This window comes from Ctenocephalides felis, unplaced genomic scaffold, assembly GCF_003426905.1.
Source record: "Ctenocephalides felis isolate EL2017-DRISC unplaced genomic scaffold, ASM342690v1 CF-g0.4_SCAFFOLD_00342, whole genome shotgun sequence".
Lineage (NCBI taxonomy): Eukaryota > Metazoa > Arthropoda > Insecta > Siphonaptera > Pulicidae > Ctenocephalides > Ctenocephalides felis.
In genome coordinates this window covers 1-20,000 of record NW_020536496.1, presented here as the reverse complement: position 1 = coordinate 20,000, position 20,000 = coordinate 1, and the positions used below count along the sequence as shown (strand labels likewise).

The window sequence follows — 20,000 nt, the reverse complement described above, 5'->3', positions numbered from 1 at the left end:
AACTTAATTTTTATCATGCTTTTTATATTATATTACACTTATTTTTACATAATCCTAATAAGCACAAAAATTATGACTTTTACAGGTTAGAATCAAATTTATTTGAGGTTAGAAAACTTCATTATTTTTAATGAAGTTTGCACAAGCTTTAAAAACGTTTTGTTTATTGCCAACATAAAACTATTGTTGAAGTTTATTTCATAATTTATTTATTCAATATTTATTTATAAGTATAAATAATTATTATTACATTATATATTATTAGCAGTGCTAAAAATATGTTCTCTATCTTTGATATGAGTTTGGTATCGAATTCTATACTGGAACATAAAGATTTTTCTTCATATATTTTGGACGTACAGAATAGCAGCAATAACACCTGAGATAATAGCAAATGAGATTGCCATCAATTTCAACCAATTTGAATTAGCTGAATCTTCATCTGCATAAATTGCTTTTTGTCGATACTTTCTTTTACCGGAAAACTTCTTTTCAAACAATTCTACTTCAGTTTTATTTTTCATTTCTTCTAAAAGTTTTCTTTGAACTTCTTGTTCATGCAGTAACTTTTCCTCATTTTGCTTCTTTTCCTGACAGGTATCATCGCAATCAACTTGTGCAATTTTCATTCTCACTTTATCACAAGTAAATTCTCGCTTAATTCTTTTGCACGGGCAGTATAATTTTACTTTTTTATGACAATTGTCTGCTCCTTGACACTCACCAGGATGACAATTATTTTGACAACGATGTCCGCAAGCATACTGAAAAAATAATGGTAGTTTGATTTTATAATTTTTATCAAGATAATAAATAAACCAATCATTCAAAGTATAGTAGTTTTATCTGGGTTTACAGTTTTTGTGCATTGATTTCCACAAGACAATAATTTGTCCCTTTCTGCTTCTGTAACTTTTCGGCCAAACAATTCTCCGCATCTTAAATAAAGTTGGGTAAGTCCACAATGACAAGTACGCTTTACATGAACAGAGCATAATCTGCATGGTCCAACATGACAAGGACGAGGACACTGATGAACACAGCCCTCTGGTTGGGGTAATAAACAAGGCTTGTCACATGGAATACAAACCTAAATAAATAAATATACATATAATATTTCATATAAGATATCAAATGTTAAACAGAATTCAGCTGTTACCTCAATACCATCTTTATCATACAATGTATGACATTCTATTTGACAATTGTGGTTACCACAGGCCAGGGCTTTTCCACAAACTCTGCCACAACTCTTTCGACCACCTTGTGTTAAATGGCATGGCCAATCAGGACTTTCATGCTCTCCTAGGCAAGAATATGGAACTGGAAAAGTGCATGGTGGGCAAGGCAAAGCTTTTAAAACAGCCTGATAATGACAAAAACTATTTTATAACAAATAATTATATAAATATAAAATTATTATACCATTCTAAAATAAAGTTCTACCTATACAATTGCATAAGACTATTGATGAGACCAAATTTCGAATGTGTACCAAATTTTTGACCTTTCGTCAATGTTTTCTCAAAAAGGACTGGAACGATTTCGAAAATAAGGATATCAAATGGATTTAAAAGCGTCGGCCACTTTTTTGCGACAATCGGTCAAGCCGTTCCTCTTTGTAATTAACAGAAACATGTAAATTTTTGCTACCTTTTATCCCACAATCTTCAATAGATTTAAAAAAATAAAAACTATTCCAAAGATATTGGATGGCAATCGCGCTGATTATAGTTTGGTAAAGATCGGTCGAGCCGTTTCTTCGTATTTAAGCATTGAATAATGTTTCTGGCGTTTTTGATGAAATTTACATTTTTATTTAAATGTACTAAAATATTATAGATCTACGATAACCGTTTAATATGTAAAACATCTACAAAGTTTAGTATTTCGCTGCGCGTTTAAGGGATTCCAATCAGAAATTATGCCGAAGCATATGAACGTTGAGTGTTTCGAAGAGCGTAGTATTGATTGCAGTCAGTTAAATAATATACATTTTTAGAACTAGAAATGCATTATATAAAATGTGATAGAAAAATTAATTTAATTTATACAATTATAGATATTATAAGTATGTTTGAATAACATTAATTGGAAATCGTTTTTATTTTGGAAATTAACAATTGAACATTTCATCTGAATATCTGAATCTCAATTCTGATTGATAAAGTTCATTATGTACACAAATCGAAAAATTACATTAAGATAAAATGCTACTTATAACTATGTTAGTTGTCTATTCATTTTAAAACACCTACTATTTGTTTAGCTTCCCAAGGACCGATAGGATTCTCAACTTGATTTTCTGTAACGGTTACAGCTGTATGACATGGAACCTCACAAACATGACCACAATTTAAAACATTTCCACAAGGCAATTTGCATTTTGGACAAGGGCCCATGTGACATCGATGCGGTACAAGAGACTTATGATTACAGACAGGATCTAATCTAGAAAAACAAATATATATTAAGCACTATTTTATATTAAAAATATTTGAAAACGTATTAAAATATAATTTTATTTTATATATAAAAATTTATATTTATTTATATAAACTTACTTGCATAAGTGAGTACAACGAGGGGGCCTAGTTTTTTTTTCACGACCACAAGGGACTTTCACTTTTGTTTTTCCACATTTACAAGAAACCGTAGCCTCTATTGTGCATGGAAAACAAGGCCCTTTATGGCACCGTGATTCACATTTATGTTGCCCGCATCGTAAAGTACGTCCGCAAGGTTTATTGCAAGGTGGACAAATACCTTCGCAGCACTAAAACAAAAGCAGAAACAAATGAATATATATATATATATATATATATATATATATATATATATACTAGCTGACCCGGCAAACGTTGTTTTGCTAAGTAATGTATATTCTGATCAATTTCTAGAGATATTCGGATATTCAGATATTCCGGATATTCAGATATTCCGGATATCCGAATATCCGAATATCCGAATATCCGAATATCCGAATATCCGAATCTCCGAATATCCGAATCTCGGAATATCCGAATCTCGGAATATCCGAATCTCGGAATATCCGAATCTCGGAATATCTGAATCTCGAAATATCCGAATCTCGGAATATCCGAATATCTGAATATCCGAATATCCGAATATCCGAATATCCGAATACCCGAATATCCGAATATCTGAATAGCAGAAAGTTCTTTGAATCATTCAAATCGGGCACTTAGTTCTCTGGACATTCGATTATCCGGACATTCGATTATCCGGACATTCGATTATCCGGACATTCGATTATCCGGACATTCGTTTATCCGGACGTTCGATTATCCGGACGTTCGATTATCCGGACGTTCGATTATCCGGACGTTTGATTATCCGGACATTCGATTATCCGGACATTCGATTATCCGGACATTCGATTATCCGGACATTCGATTATCCGGACATTCGGTTATCCGGACATTCGTTTATCCGGACATTCGATTATCCGGACATTCGATTATCCGGACATTCGATTATCCGGACGTTCGATTATCCGGACGTTCAATTATCCGGACTTTCGATTATCCGGACGTTCGATTATCCGGACATTCGATTATCCGGACATTCGATTATCCGGACATTCGATTATCCGGACGTTCGATTATCCGGATATTCGATTATCCGGACATTCGATTATCCGGACATTCCATTATCCGGACGTTCGATTATCCGGACATTCGATTATCCGGACATTCGATTATCCGGACATTCGATTATCCGGACATTCGATTATCCGGACATTCGATTATCCGGACATTCAATAATCCGGACATTCAATTATCCGGACATTCGATATCCGGACGTTCGATCATCCGGACATTCGATTATCCGGACATTCGATTATCCGGACGTTCGATTATCCGGACATTCCATTATCCGGACGTTCGATTATCCGGACGTTCGATTATCCGGACATTCGATTATCCGGACATTCGATTATCCGGACATTCGATTATCCGGACATTCGATTATCCGGACATTCGATTATCCGGACGTTCGATTATCCGGACGTTCGATTATCCGGACATTCGATTATCCGGACATTCGATTATCCGGACATTCGATTATCCGGACATTCGATTATCCGGACATTCGATTATCCGGACATTCGATTATCCGGACATTCGATTATCCGGACATTCGATTATCCGGACATTCGATTATCCGGACATTCGATTATCCGGACATTCGATTATCCGGACATTCGATTATCCGGACATTCGATTATCCGGACATTCGATTATCCGGACATTCGATTATCCGGACATTCGATTATCCGGACATTCGATTATCCGGACGTTCGATTATCCGGACGTTCGATTATCCGGACGTTCGATTATCCGGACGTTCGATTATCCGGACATTCGATTATCCGGACATTCGATTATCCGGACATTCGATTATCCGGACATTCGATTATCCGGACATTCCATTTTACGGACATTCGATTATCCGGACATTCAATTATCCGGACATTCGATTATCCGGACATTCGATTATCCGGACATTCGATTATCCGGACATTCGATTATCCGGACTTTCGATTATCCGGACATTCGATTATCCGGACATTCGATTATCCGGACATTCGATTATCCGGACGTTCGATTATCCGGACGTTCGATTATCCGGACGTTCGATTATCCGGACATTCGATTATCCGGACATTCGATTATCCGGACATTCGATTATCCGGACGTTCGATTATCCGGATATTCGATTATCCGGACTTTCGATTATCCGGACGTTCGATTATCCGGACATTCGATTATCCGGACATTCGATTATCCGGACGTTCGATTATCCGGACGTTCGATTATCCGGACGTTCGATTATCCGGACATTCGATTATCCGGACATTCGATTATCCGGACATTCGATTATCCGGACATTCGATTATCCGGACATTCGATTATCCGGACATTCGATTATCCGGACATTCGATTATCCGGACATTCGATTATCCGGACGTTCGATTATCCGGACGTTCGATTATCCGGACGTTCGATTATCCGGACATTCGATTATCCGGACATTCGATTATCCGGACATTCGTTTATCCGGACATTCGATTATCCGGACATTCGATTATCCGGACATTCGATTATCCGGACATTCGATTATCCGGACATTCGATTATCCGGACATTCGATTATCCGGACATTCGATTATCCGGACATTCGATTATCCGGACATTCGATTATCCGGACATTCGATTATCCGGACATTCGATTATCCGGACATTCGATTATCCGGACATTCGATTATCCGGACATTCGATTATCCGGACATTCGATTATCCGGACATTCGATTATCCGGACATTCGATTATCCGGACATTCGATTATCCGGACATTCGATTATCCGGACATTCGATTATCCGGACATTCGATTATCCGGACATTCGATTATCCGGACATTCGATTATCCGGACGTTCGATTATCCGGACGTTCGATTATCCGGACTTCGTTTATCCGGACTTCGATTATCCGGACATTCGATTATCCGGACATTCGATTATCCGGACGTTCGATTATCCGGACGTTCGATTATCCGGACATTCGATTATCCGGACATTCGATTATCCGGACATTCGATTATCCGGACATTCGATTATCCGGACATTCGATTATCCGGACATTCGATTATCCGGACTTTCGATTATCCGGACATTCGATTATCCGGACATTCGATTATCCGGACGTTCGATTATCCGGACGTTCGATTATCCGGACGTTCGATTATCCGGACATTCGATTATCCGGACATTCGATTATCCGGACATTCGATTATCCGGACATTCGATTATCCGGACATTCGATTATCCGGACATTCAATTATCCGGACATTCGATTATCCGGACATTCAATTATCCGGACATTCGATTATCCGGACATTCGATTATCCGGACATTCGATTATCCGGACATTCGATTATCCGGACATTCGATTATCCGGACTTTCGATTATCCGGACATTCGATTATCCGGACATTCGATTATCCGGACATTCGATTATCCGGACGTTCGATTATCCGGACGTTCGATTATCCGGACATTCGATTATCCGGACATTCGATTATCCGGACATTCGATTATCCGGACATTCGATTATCCGGACATTCGATTATCCGGACATTCGATTATCCGGACATTCGATTATCCGGACGTTCGATTATCCGGACATTCGATTATCCGGACGTTCGATTATCCGGACGTTCGATTATCCGGACATTCGATTATCCGGACATTCGATTATCCGGACATTCGATTATCCGGACGTTCGATTATCCGGACGTTCGATTATCCGGACGTTCGATTATCCGGACGTTCGATTATCCGGACGTTCGATTATCCGGACATTCGATTATCCGGACATTCGATTATCCGGACATTCGATTATCCGGACATTCGATTATCCGGACATTCGATTATCCGGACATTCGATTATCCGGACGTTCGATTATCCGGACGTTCGATCATCCGGACGTTCGATCATCCGGACGTTCGATTATCCGGACATTCGATTATCCGGACATTCGATTATCCGGACATTCGATTATCCGGACATTCGATTATCCGGACATTCGATTATCCGGACGTTCGATTATCCGGACGTTCGATTATCCGGACGTTCGATTATCCGGACGTTCGATTATCCGGACGTTCGATTATCCGGACATTCGATTATCCGGACATTCGATTATCCGGACATTCGATTATCCGGACATTCGATTATCCGGACATTCGATTATCCGGACATTCGATTATTCGGACGTTCGATTATCCGGACATTCGATTATCCGGACATTCGATTATCCGGACATTCGATTATCCGGACGTTCGATTATCCGGACATTCGATTATCCGGACATTCAATTATCCGGACATTCGATTATCCGGACATTCGATTATCCGGACATTCGATTATCCGGACATTCGATTATCCGGACATTCGATTATCCGGACATTCGATTATCCGGACATTCCATTATCCGGACATTCGATTATCCGGACGTTCGATTATCCGGACATTCGATTATCCGGACGTTCGATTATCCGGACATTCGATTATCCGGACATTCGATTATCCGGACATTCGATTATCCGGACATTCGATTATCCGGACGTTCGATTATCCGGACATTCGATTATCCGGACATTCGATTATCCGGACATTCGATTATCCGGACATTCGATTATCCGGACATTCGATTATCCGGACATTCGATTATCCGGACATTCGATTATCCGGACATTCGATTATCCGGACATTCGATTATCCGGACATTCGATTATCCGGACTTTCGATTATCCGGACTTTCGATTATCCGGACATTCGATTATCCGGACCTTCGATTATCCGGACGTTCGATTATCCGGACTTTCGATTATCCGGACGTTCGATTATCCGGACATTCGATTATCCGGACATTCCATTATCCGGACATTCCATTATCCGGACGTTCGATTATCCGGACGTTCGATTATCCGGACGTTCGATTATCCGGACGTTCGATTATCCGGACATTCGATTATCCGGACATTCGATTATCCGGACATTCGATTATCCGGACATTCGATTATCCGGACATTCGATTATCCGGACATTCAATTATCCGGACATTCGATTATCCGGACATTCGATCATCCGGACATTCGATCATCCGGACATTCGATTATCCGGACATTCGATCATCCGGACATTCGATTATCCGGACATTCGATTATCCGGACATTCGATTATCCGGACATTCGATTATCCGGACATTCAATTATCCGGACATTCAATTATCCGGACATTCGATTATCCGGACATTCAATTATCCGGACATTCGATTATCCGGACTTTCGATTATCCGGACTTTCGATTATCCGGACTTTCCGGACCCCGGAAAAACTTCTAAAAGTTGGAAAAGTGTTGGTGACATCATCTTTTTGGATTTAATTTACATTTATGATATATAATATAATTCCGGATAATCCGAATTCCGGATAATCAAAAGTCCGGATGACCGAAAGTCCGGATAACCGAAAGTCCGGATAATCGAAAGTCCGGATAATGGAAAGTCCGGATGACCGAAAGTCCGGATGACCGAAAGTCCGGATAACCGAAAGTCCGGATAACCGAAAGTCCGGATAACCGAAAGTCCGGATAACCGAAAGTCCGGATAACCGAAAGTCCGGATAATCGAAGGTCCGGATAACCGAAAGTCCGGATAACCGAAAGTCCGGATAACCGAAAGTCCGGATAATCGAAGGTCCGGATAACCGAAAGTCCGGATAACCGAAAGTCCGGATAACCGAAAGTCCGGATAACCGAAAGTCCGGATAACCGAAAGTCCGGATGACCGAAAGTCCGGATGACCGAAAGTCCGGATAACCAAAAGTCCGGATGACCGAAAGTCCGGATAACCGAAAGTCCGGATAACCGAAAGTCCGGATAACCGAAAGTCCGGATAACCGAAGGTCCGGATAACCGAAAGTCCGGATAATCGAAAGTCCGGATAACCGAAAGTCCGGATAACCGAAAGTCCGGATATTCGGATAATAGAAAGTCCGGATATTCGGATATTCGGATATTCGGATATTCGGATATTCCGATATTCGGATATTCCGAGATTCGGATATTCCGAGATTCGGATATTCCGAGATTCGGATATTCCGAGATTCGGATATTCCGAGATTCGGATATTCCGAGATTCGGATATTCCGAGATTCGGATATTCCGAGATTCGGATATTCCGAGATTCGGATATTCGGATATTCGGATATGCGGATATTCGGATATTCGGATACGCGGATATTCGGATATTCGGATATTCGGATATTCAGATATTCAGATATTTCAACATTCCTATACTCCGATACTCCGATATTCCGATAGAGCTAAATGTACAAAAAATGGCAGTTCTTGAGAGAACTAAGTGTCCGATTTGAATGATTCAAAGAACTTTCTGCTTGTTTTAACAAAATAATTGCTTTTGGGAAAAATTGTTTTAATCTTTTTTTCAATTTTTTTTTTTGAAATTTTTAAGTTACGAAGTTTCAAGTAACATTCGATGAATTAACAAACAATTATCTGACTACGTTCAGTAAAATTGCCATCTACTTCATCATTGTAGAAATGTATTTTTTTATGTCTTTCAAAAATTCGTTATCGGCACCTTTTTACCCTATAGGCGGGGTAACTTGGAACGGTCAGGTGGCAAATACGTTTAAAACCTTATTTTAATTCAAAGGTATTTTACAAAATAATTACATTTTTAACTAATACTAAAAAACTACTAACGGAAGAAAATGCTTTTATTATGGATTTTCAAAGATTACCGATATTTTGTCAATACAATCAAACTGGAAGTTTTATATACTTTCTATAGAAAACATGGTAAAATCCAATCCAAGTTTTTTTTTGTCTTTCGACTTATATTGTCGTAAATATTCGCGTAAAACATCCTATTAAACGTAATTGAACATCATCTGTCAAAAGCGTTTGACATTTCACAAAATTGCCACCGTCCATTGTTCTATTTAAATTACGCTTCTACAAAAATTTTCAAATTATAAATGTAAAGTTTCTACGCGGATTTGAAATAATTTCTCACCTTTTGGACATTCTCTGGATTGGCACGAATTTTTCAAGACTAAGACTGGCCAAATCGATTCAGCCGTTTTCGAGTTTTATTCGGACATTTGAAAGAGAGCTCCATTTTTATATATAAGATATATATATATATATATATATATATATATATATATATATATATATATTAGGGTGGTCCTTAAAATGGTCATTTTCGAATTTTCTTGCTCCCAGGGGCTCAAATGGTTCCAATTTGATAAAAAACAATTCTCTGAAAGTTTTAGCTCTTAACATTAACGTTTAGTTAATTTAATTAAAGTTTGTAATTTTTTTTAAATTTTGAAAATTAAAAAAAAATGTTTTAGATATAACTTAGCAACAAATGAATGAGTTTTATTCATTCATTTGTTCGCTAAATTACATCTAAAAAACATTTTTAAAATTTTTGAAAAATTTTCCATGCTATTTCCATACAAAACTTTGATTGAATTGCGCTCTATCTAAACGTTAATATTAAGAGCTAAAACTTTCGGGGAATTGTTTTTTTATCTATTTGGAACCATTTGAGAAAGTCATTTCGAAAATGACCATTTTAAGGACCACCATAATATATATATATATATATATATATATATATATATATATATATATTTCAAAATATTGTAACTTACTTTTCGGTTGCAAACATGATTTCCGCAATCACGCATTTTTCTGCACTTTGTATTGCAAAGGTGTTCTTTCTGACAAGGCAATTCTTTGGTATTGGAGCCACATCGGCATAATTTTTCTATAACCACCAAACACTGAAAGAATATATGAATAAAAAATGAAGAAAAGGAACAAGTCAGAATGGTCAACCAAAATCAGATCAACATAATGAAACAATATGAAAATTTAACCTCATTTCAAAATATTACCGTACTGCAATCTCCTCTATGACATCTTTGATTACAATAATGCTGTCCACATAAAAGGAGTTTTCCGCAGGTATCACCACAAGGTAATACTTCTTCTGAACATGCCAAAGTTACTAACTGTTTCCCACATGGACATTCTCTAGGTAATGTTCCTGGACAAGCATCACAGTCACCACTATGACATTTTTGTGCACATTTATGCAAACCACAAGATAAATTTTTATTACAAGCCTAAAAGTATTAGGTATATATTATGCAATACTGATCATACAAATATATGAATGTTTTTGCTAACTGGCTTTTGTTTGGTGAGATTTACATTACATTTTCACACTGCCAAAATTCTTCACTGCAACGTCTGACAACTTCTTGAAGACCGCACAAGCATTTTTGTAAACTTTCTTTAGGACAAGGTGGACATTTTCCTTCATGACATGTTTTTTCACATTTATGTGTTTTGCAAGATAATAATCTTTGGCATTTGGATGTACAATTCCAACGACCGACAGAACATCGAATTGGGATTGGATTAGATTGTTCACAATAGCAGGTAACTTTTATAGTTTTAGGACATGGTGGACACGGTCCTAAAATTCAAATGCAAAATATTAGTTATACATTTCAATATTCAAGTAAATATTTCAAAAGGAATATATCATATATGAATTATTTTACAACCTGGATGGCAGAGTAACAAACAACTATGTCCACAATTTGGTTCAAATGGTTTGTTGCATGTTTCTCCGCAAGAATGTGGTACCAACCAAGGATGTGGTGGTGGATTTGCTACAGCACCACAAAAGCATGTGTATTTATTAGGAACCTAAAATACACATACAATTTGAATTTATCAAGATACTATTGTTATAATCCAAGGACGTACCTCATTTGAAGAGTAATCTAATCTACATTTAGGGCAACTCCATTGAATGGTAGCTTTTTGCTGGTTATAGATTCCTTCTTCTTGTAAATTTCTTTGTTGAAATAAATTGTCGTTTGCCCATCGTTGTATACAAGTCAAATGGAAAACTGAATAACATCCATGACAACTCCAAATCTATAAATAATATTTATGTTAACTAAATTTAGCACACAATATGATATACTATAAATAAATGCTAAAATATTTACTTTATCAGTACGTTTAGCAGAGCATATACAAATAAGACAAATAGCTGCATTGGATAAAAATGCCTCTTTCAAAAACACTTCAGTTCTTCCCAGATCTTTTGATGAACCACCGATATTGGCATAACTTTTCAAAACTTGATCTGAAAGATATATATATATATATATATATATATATATATATATATATATATATATTAATGCAAAAATGAAAGTTGTATTCATGATAAAAGGGCACAAAGTAAAATAACATATGCTAATACTCCAAAATACTCATTATATACATTTATTAAAAAACCAAACCTAATATTTTATCTGATTCTAATTCCTCCTCTTCAGAAGATTCATCATAAGATACATGTTTTTCGATAGCTGCTGATAATTTCTGATGGGACTCCAAAAATTTTTTTTCGGCATTTTTTGCCAACGAAAGATTCGCTGGTTTTTTATTCGTATTATTACCCCAAGGATTTCGACGTTCTTGGCGACGCATGTTGACTAAATATAAATAAATTAATTTCTCGTCATTTGCAAATTGTCAATCTATTGATAAAAAATTATTGAATATTAAAAATAAAGATAAAGTTCCTTCTTTTTCTTTATTATTTCTTGATTTTATTATTTTCACTTCTTTCCCATTGTTTTTGTTTTTTTGAAAATCATTTACTTGATTTTCTTTACTCGATCTTTATTTAGAGACAATATTTTAGGTTAGATTACACAAATTCAACCCTAGTGATGAGTGCAGAAATGTCCGTTACGTGTTGCCACGTAGGAATTTGTAAACAACTAGTTGTAAGTGGCATTTGTATCCGCACACACACACACATACATCCATCATACATCCATTTTTTCTAAAGGTATGCCAAAATGTTCAAAAACCTTTGAAACCTATATATATATACAGGGCCGGTCATATTATTATATTGTCTAGGGGGCCGGTCCCGGGGTCCTTAGCGCCCGCATGCAACTTTTTTTTCTAGCGCCCCCACCCTCTATTAATGAACTGTTTTAACAGTTTATCATTAAAATTATATAAATATTTACATATTTTTTTAAAAATTAGTTTTTAATTATTCTGGATTAGTACACAATAAATTAGATATAATCTAAAAGCGTATAAAATATGTTTATTTTAAATTTATTTAGAAAATCGAGGCGATTCGCGGGCTGATTTTAATCAAATGTTTTTAAATTTTCAATTATTTTTAATGTATGTGCAATATTAATATTTCAGTTTTAAAGCATTTTACTTGTTTATGATGCGATTTATTCTATTGAGCAAATCATGCCAAGAGAGCTAAAAAAACAAGCATTTAATTTTCAAACATAACACTCGTATTTCATGTTGGATTTTTTAAATTTGAATTTAATTTAATTTTTCATTATTTACAATATCCAAAATTGCGTCGTAAACTTCTCCTTATTGATAATAGTAAGAGTCGAATTGTATTCATCCTTGGTTTCCCGTCATATTTAGAGTATCAGTTTGTTGTTTTAAAGTTAAATTTTTAACGTTTTATTGTCTGTTTAAATTGTCTAAAAATCAGTAAAAAATGCAAAGAAATTACACATTTCTTGAACTATATTAAAAAAAAAACTTATTATATTTGATATGTACAATTTCTTCATAGTTAAGAATTATTAAATTTATAGTGTGGACACCACTAGATATAAAAAAGACTTAAGATTTTCGTTTCAAAGTAAATTTTGCTTTAATTTTTTATATTTGTCCCATTTCAATAACCCTAACCACGCATATGTCTTCAACATTCAAAGTTCATCAGATGAGAAATATTTGCAACAAAAACAAAAGCTACAATTCAATTTCTCGGAATAAACATGCCATTTTCTAAGCACTGACACCCCAATTTTTATTTTCTCGATTATAATTTGTTTATATTTTTTAAAAAGGTCCGTTCCAACGAAATCAGCTCGCAATTTTTCGTCAATAATGCCCAACAATTTAATCTTTCGCAGGTTTGCGCTTGCGGGATTGAACACTAGATAATTTGTTTTTCGATTCCATGGTAACTTCAAATTGAAAAGACAAAATTGAATAAGTAGATTAAGCGAAAAACAGAGCTGTTATTGGCTGTTATTTACTAATTTGCAGAATTATTAATCGGTTAATTGTTTCTACTGATATCACTACTCATATATATATATATATATATATATATATATATATATATATATATATATATATATATATATAAATTTTCATTTTCGATTTTTTTGAGATTACTATAACTTACTCTATGGTAAGTTAACTAGTCCTCTAGTCCTAATCCAGTTACTTCGAATAGCTTTAAAATTACTGATTTCGGCAAATGACTTAAAACGTAGAGAAGACATTTTTTGATAAGAATAACTTGAAACAGATTTTCTGGCGAAAACATAAACCTTTTCGGGAAGTTAAAAATAATTTTCAGCTCATCATACTAACATTTTTTTTTAAATATAACTAACTCTCTTAGTAGAAATCTGTCTAGACTAATATATAAATAAATTATTTAATTAAAATAAAAGACTAAAAACTTTAATTTAAATTAAAAACAAAAAACTTTAATTAAAATATAAGACTATTATTTGCCTTACATTTACTAAATCAACTGTGTCATAATTTCTATAACAAAGTATTTGGTAATGTATATTTCACAATACCGTAATTTTATATTTTCATAGTATTATAATTTAAGATTATTTTATATATTAGTTCTCATTTAATGAAAGTTATAAATGAAATTAATGAAAAATGTTTTATTAAAAATTCAAATTTACAATTTTTATCCTGAATTATATTAATCTTAAACAACATATCAAAATTGTTATTGATTTGTTTATTTTATTGTCAATGTGTGATTATATAAAAGTGTTTAAAATTTATAATTTATATTAGTATAAAAAACAAAATAGAATGTCAATACAATACAATAGAATTCAGAAAGAATGACTAATATAATTAGAAGTAAACATACTTTTATAACATATGAGTATTAAGGATATTATCAAATAATTTACAAATATCAAAAATTCATTTGAAAATGTATATAAAAATATGATAATAAAGATGAGATTATGCTCTTTGTGCACGTAAAAATCTAATATGTGGTTTTAGTAGAAAAATGAATATATTTTTATAGATATTTTTACAAATATTGCAACAAATATTTATAATCGAACTTTTAGAGTTTCCATACGTTGCAATATCCTTCTACTTAATTCTTTGTACCTAAAATATCAAAAATATTTAATATATATTTTTTGATGAAAGTAATTCTATTTTTATTATTTTACCTTTCTTGAATACGTGCAATTTCTCGCTGTTCTTCAGCATCATACTGTTGTAAGATTGCTTTACATTCTGCAATACTCAAATTCAAAAATTGGGCGACTTGTGGTGTGATATCACGAGCAACACTATCCATTAAAAATACTCTAGCAACATCTTCATGAGGACCCAACAAAATTCTTCTAACCAATGGTGATTCATTGGCTGCCAAACGTTTTTGTTCTGATATTGAAAATTCAATACAAGTTAACTATATATCTATCTTTAAAAAAAGGAAATATTTTTTTTAATTTAAAACTGAAATTACCTCCATTATCTCTCACTACAAATAATGCAAAATTATCTGGTTTAGAATCCACTTTATACTTATCCAATAGTAATGATATCACAGCCCGAGTATCAAGCAAAGAGCTAACCCAAACATTCATTTGTGAACCATGAGGTGGTGTAAAAAAACTTGTTTCTCTGTTATAAAAATGTCCATTTATAGAACATCTTCTTTGCAATTTTGTTCTCGATCTAAAATGTGATTAATAAGATTAAATTATATGAAATTCTATAATATAAAACCAAATTATTTTAATAGTATTTAAATACATACATAAATATCTATTATATTTAAGTATGTATTGAAAAGTTTTTTGTCTGTGCAATGATTACCTACCTTCTTTTACCCGATCGTCTCTTGATAGCTGTGCTTCTATTCTTTCTGATATATTCTTCTGAGGATTTATCGCTATTATTAGATTCATTTTTCATATAGTATTTATCGTCATCATCTGAATCATACAATGCTGCTGCAGCTAATTTTTCATTTGCTACATTTTCATTCAAAACCTCTTGTTGTATATCTCTTCTCACATACACATCTGATAAATTATTATTTTTATTAACACTTTCTGTATATAACTTGAGAGAATCATTAATACGAGACGGGTCTATAGGTCTTGGACTTTTATCACAACTTTTACTGAATTGTACTACAATATCATCGCTGTCATTTTTATCAGTAGTTTCGATCATACTTCTACTTAAATTAAACATAGAATCCATTGGATCTGTTTGCTGAACTTTGCTTGGCTTCTCTATGTCAGATGTATGCATCGGCTTATTTGGCATAGTTTGATATATCTTGTCAGAATCATCCACAACTCTCTCAACTTGTAAAAGTTCGTCCAACTCATCCCAATCTATTTGCTTTATATCTAATTTTGGCGGTAATGTAAGGCACTTTTGTGAAGGCGACAAGGAACTTTCTGATGATTGACATGATTGTTCACTTGATGCATCAGAATTGTCCTCGGAAGAGGTATTTTCTGTAGAGCTCATTGATGAAATACCAGAATCGAGATTCTTATCCAAATTTGAATTTTCGGCAGCATCTAATTTGTTCTAAAGATATAAATATTTAGAATAAGTATGCATTAGAAATTATGTAATACAGTTTTTGTTTGTACATATAATTAAGTGATAAGCTATATATAATATTATGTAATAAGCTATATCAGAGGACTGCAAGAAGTATATGCCAACATACCATGTTCTGTCCCAATAAATTTTAAAATAATTATTATTTTATGAAATAAGCAAATATTATAATCTAAGAAAGAAATACTACCTCTACTTCTATTGCACGACCCCTTGTGACTAGAGTACGTTGATCAACATCTTCCTTCAAATGAATCACAGCTTGAACACCCCAATAAACTCTTAATGATCCTTCTAGAACTAATCGACCATTAACTTCCCTACTTCGAACTTCACCACTCTTCCCAATATTTTCATGGAATTGATTGAAAACCTACAATAAATCAATTTAAATTGAAATTTCTCAAAGTTTGATGCAAATAACCCCAAACATTAATAATATTCACCTTTAACTTTGATTCTAAATGTGTTCTGGGAAGTAGGGCAGTGCTATTAGAACGAATGGGTCCTTTCTGACCAAAACTTTTGTGAGATTCAACTCTTGTACCATGTCCAAACAATTGAGGGCCGAATAATGCAGCATAACATGGTACATGGCAATAGGGTACTCCTTTGTGCTAATGATATTTAGAGACAAATGAAATTAGATAATGAAATAATCAACACTAATATAAATAAAAAGAATTATTCTGCAATTTTCATCTCATATTTGAAGTACAGATATTGCAAAGGGTTTTCATAATATAAATATTTATTTATTTTTTAAATATATAGCCCACAGATTTCTTCGAAGAGGACTTAAAAATGCAATTATTTTACATTATGGATTATTTACAAAATAATTATATATATATATATATATATATATATATATATATATACAAAATTACAGTATATAGTAAAATTAATAATGCACTTAACACAAAATTACATAATACAGAATGTAACAATATTATTTATTTACATAGAATAAGATAAAATAATGAAAATTATTTGAAAAGAAATAAAAAAGTAAAAAACTTGAGCAGATGGAGATTACTTGATTAGGTGAAGTGTTATGAATATCTATTTCATTATTAATTATGTTAAGTTAGAGGACATAGGTAGAATATGCGAATTTAAGAGGGAATTAAATTTAGGAGTAGAATTGAAAAATAATTGTGAACGCAAAGATAGCCTAGGAACATTAAAGGATAGTTGGTTAAGAATAAGAGGACAGTCTATAGCATTATTGCAAAGTTTCAATAAGAACATAATAGTACAGATAAATCGATATGTGGTAAGAGAAGGTATACCGAATTCTTTTATTAAAGTGTTGTGGTCAAAGCCACGTTTAGGGTAAATTTTGTATGATTTATAATAAAGATATCTTTTATAATATATATTATTATATATGCATATAAATTTCTAGAAAACCTCTTATAATTAGTAGAGCCCGAAAAAATCAGTAATTTAGAATTCAAATGTTAATTACTGCATAATGAACTTCAACTACAGATCCTACAAATATTTATGTAAAAGTTTTTGGTTTGAATCAGATTATATTTAAATTGTTTTATTTTATTTATGGTATCAAATAAAATTCTGCGAAGCATCAAACATGAGCAGATCCCTAAATGCTACTTGAAATGTGAATTTCATGATTTAAATGTGCAAAATTTATATATGAATAATTAATACATAAATCTAATAAATCATACCTCTGCATGTTGACCTGGATCTAGTCTCCTTCCACATTCCTGGCACCTCAGGCATTCAGGATGCCAATCATATCCTATAGATTGTCTACGTTCGGCTAAAATAAATAGAATTCTTATGATTATTATTATTATTCCACGTTATGATTATCTCATAATATTTGTGTATACCAAAATAAACTGGCTTTTCACATTTGTGGCATTTCTTCATTCTGTGTTTTTTGAATTGGTTATATTGTTTTTACTATTTTTTTAAGTCAAATGAAGAATAAGACATACTAAAATAATACAATTACTAAATAATTATTGTAATCTTATTTTTTTCTTAATATTTCATTAAAATGCAAAAGTATCAAAAGCCAAGCAAAAAGAACAACGAACACATTAATTGACAGTTCACATGACATGTCTTTGACAACTGTTAAGTTTACTTTAATGGCATAAGAAATAATTTTTTTAATAATAAAATTCAGTTCTTAACGATAATAATTAGTATTATTAAAAAAATCTATTGGATGTTAGTACTATTAAAAATTTATTGACTAACTAAAAGTAAAATAATAATAATAGTAAAAGTGAAATATAAATCGACATGAATTGGAGGACTTTAGGGAAGCAGTGAGTATTTAATATTTATACTATGATTAATTCATCAATATGATCTATACAAAATATATCAGTTTTATTTAACAAATTCTCTTCTTATATTTTTGAGCTTTACGTTTTGTAGCGGTTATGCTATTCTATGGATACTTTTGATTAGGTATGATTAACTTTTATTTATAAATCACAGTTGCTTCGTTTCTGAGTAACTAGTGTTTTAAAAATTTTCAGTTTCATCTTTACATTAATAAAAAAAGATAGAACAGTGTTTTATGCAAACTTTTCCCTTAAAATATTTAGGTATCATTTAATAGTTTAAATTCTCCCAGGTTGACTTTTGAAATCATGACAATATAAATCTTATTTTGTTTTATATAATAAATGTATTTTTTTGCAGATTATTCAAGAAACCACCAATGTATCAATATCTTTAAGTTTAAATATGAACCACCTTACTCCAAAACAGAAGACTAGACATAGAAGAAAAAGAAAAAAATGGCAGCTTTAGTTGAAATTATCAGCTTAAATGACTTGATAGCCAACCAAAATTTGCAGTTGAAATACAAAAACAAGAATCAATGAACGTGATACATCTAGTGATCAACCATTATGCAAGAAAAAGCGACCAAATTTATTGGATTCAGATGAAGGATTAGCACAAACTACATTTGACTTTCAACATTTAACAAGTGAATGTGAATTGAAAGTTATTGATACAGAATCTAATAAAGTGGAGTGTAGCTACTCAGAGTTAAAATCAGAATACAGAAATATAAAACAGAGATCTAATCAGCAATCAGATTTCGTTTAAAAGCCACAGGTGAAAAAGCATCCTTAATCACTCAATATGACAAAAGAGTTCCATATTTATGACAGATATTCAACAATTAATATTATTTTCTATTATGGGACGGCATACTTATCGCCATCACGATGGTGTCAAACTGGGAAAGTAGTGATGTTTCACATACAGTGGTACTGGCCATAGAAGGTATTTCTTTATATCATTTTACATCATATGAATCTGTGCTGAAAGGACTTTCAGTGCTTTTTGAAAACAAAATTGAAGTTATAACCCCCAATCATAAACAATTTAATAGAAGATTAGCTGCTTTGCCCCAAAAAACCTTCATAAAGATAAATTGATCACCGATAACGGTAGTCTAGAAGAGACTTTTCAAAATGTCATTGATAATATGACAATGATAAAGCAATTTTCCCTATAAGGATATCTAACATGAACACTGTTAATATTCTATACCAGCAACTGATAAATATTCTAGAAAAATGTTACTTATGTCTATTTGGCAGATGGTAGAGGATAAT

General features: G+C 33.1%; 3 protein-coding genes across 3 annotated transcripts in view; all 3 read right to left on the bottom strand.

Moving 5' to 3' along the window:
• LOC113363697 (ribosome-releasing factor 2, mitochondrial-like) overlaps nucleotides 1-64 on the bottom strand; it is a 6,102-nt gene extending 6,038 nt beyond the window's left edge. Inside the window, exon 1 of the mRNA XM_026606180.1 lies at nucleotides 1-64. This exon is cut by the window's left edge and continues 175 nt beyond it. The gene's annotated coding sequence lies outside the window, so the exon portion shown is untranslated.
• Nucleotides 65-289: 225 nt separating this feature from the next.
• On the bottom strand, nucleotides 290-12,391 carry LOC113363689 (NF-X1-type zinc finger protein NFXL1-like). The gene is made up of 12 exons (XM_026606171.1): nucleotides 11,955-12,391; nucleotides 11,655-11,794; nucleotides 11,407-11,580; nucleotides 11,202-11,346; nucleotides 10,848-11,110; nucleotides 10,524-10,754; nucleotides 10,278-10,409; nucleotides 2,565-2,776; nucleotides 2,259-2,451; nucleotides 1,160-1,366; nucleotides 857-1,090; nucleotides 290-764 (listed from the first exon to the last, which is right to left on the bottom strand). The coding sequence occupies exons 1-12, from the start codon at nucleotides 12,142-12,144 to the stop codon at nucleotides 342-344; spliced, it is 2,544 nt and encodes an 847-aa protein (XP_026461956.1). The 5' UTR covers nucleotides 12,145-12,391; the 3' UTR covers nucleotides 290-341.
• Nucleotides 12,392-14,763: 2,372 nt separating this feature from the next.
• LOC113363657 lies at nucleotides 14,764-18,390 on the bottom strand. The gene is made up of 8 exons (XM_026606141.1): nucleotides 18,243-18,390; nucleotides 18,075-18,169; nucleotides 16,821-16,991; nucleotides 16,565-16,747; nucleotides 15,611-16,338; nucleotides 15,254-15,465; nucleotides 14,952-15,168; nucleotides 14,764-14,886 (listed from the first exon to the last, which is right to left on the bottom strand). The coding sequence occupies exons 1-8, from the start codon at nucleotides 18,280-18,282 to the stop codon at nucleotides 14,826-14,828; spliced, it is 1,707 nt and encodes a 568-aa protein (XP_026461926.1). The 5' UTR covers nucleotides 18,283-18,390; the 3' UTR covers nucleotides 14,764-14,825.
• Nucleotides 18,391-20,000: the final 1,610 nt, after the last annotated feature.

What these genes read in the sequence shown, in the direction of transcription:
- LOC113363657 (XM_026606141.1), bottom strand. Translation starts at nt 18,282, where the DNA reads ATGAAGAAATGCCACAAATGTGAAAAGCCAGTTTATTTTG. An exon ending in ATCCAGGTCAACATGCAGAG is followed by an intron (nt 16,992 to 18,074) that starts GTATGATTTATT and finishes AAATATCATTAG; the next exon opens with CACAAAGGAGTACCCTATTG. An exon ending in GTCGTGCAATAGAAGTAGAG is followed by an intron (nt 16,339 to 16,564) that starts GTAGTATTTCTT and finishes TTATATCTTTAG; the next exon opens with AACAAATTAGATGCTGCCGA.
- LOC113363689 (XM_026606171.1), bottom strand. Translation starts at nt 12,144, where the DNA reads ATGCGTCGCCAAGAACGTCGAAATCCTTGGGGTAATAATACGAATAAA. An exon ending in AGAATCAGATAAAATATTAG is followed by an intron (nt 11,795 to 11,954) that starts GTTTGGTTTTTT and finishes TATATCTTTCAG; the next exon opens with ATCAAGTTTTGAAAAGTTAT. An exon ending in CTGCTAAACGTACTGATAAA is followed by an intron (nt 11,581 to 11,654) that starts GTAAATATTTTA and finishes TATTATTTATAG; the next exon opens with ATTTGGAGTTGTCATGGATG.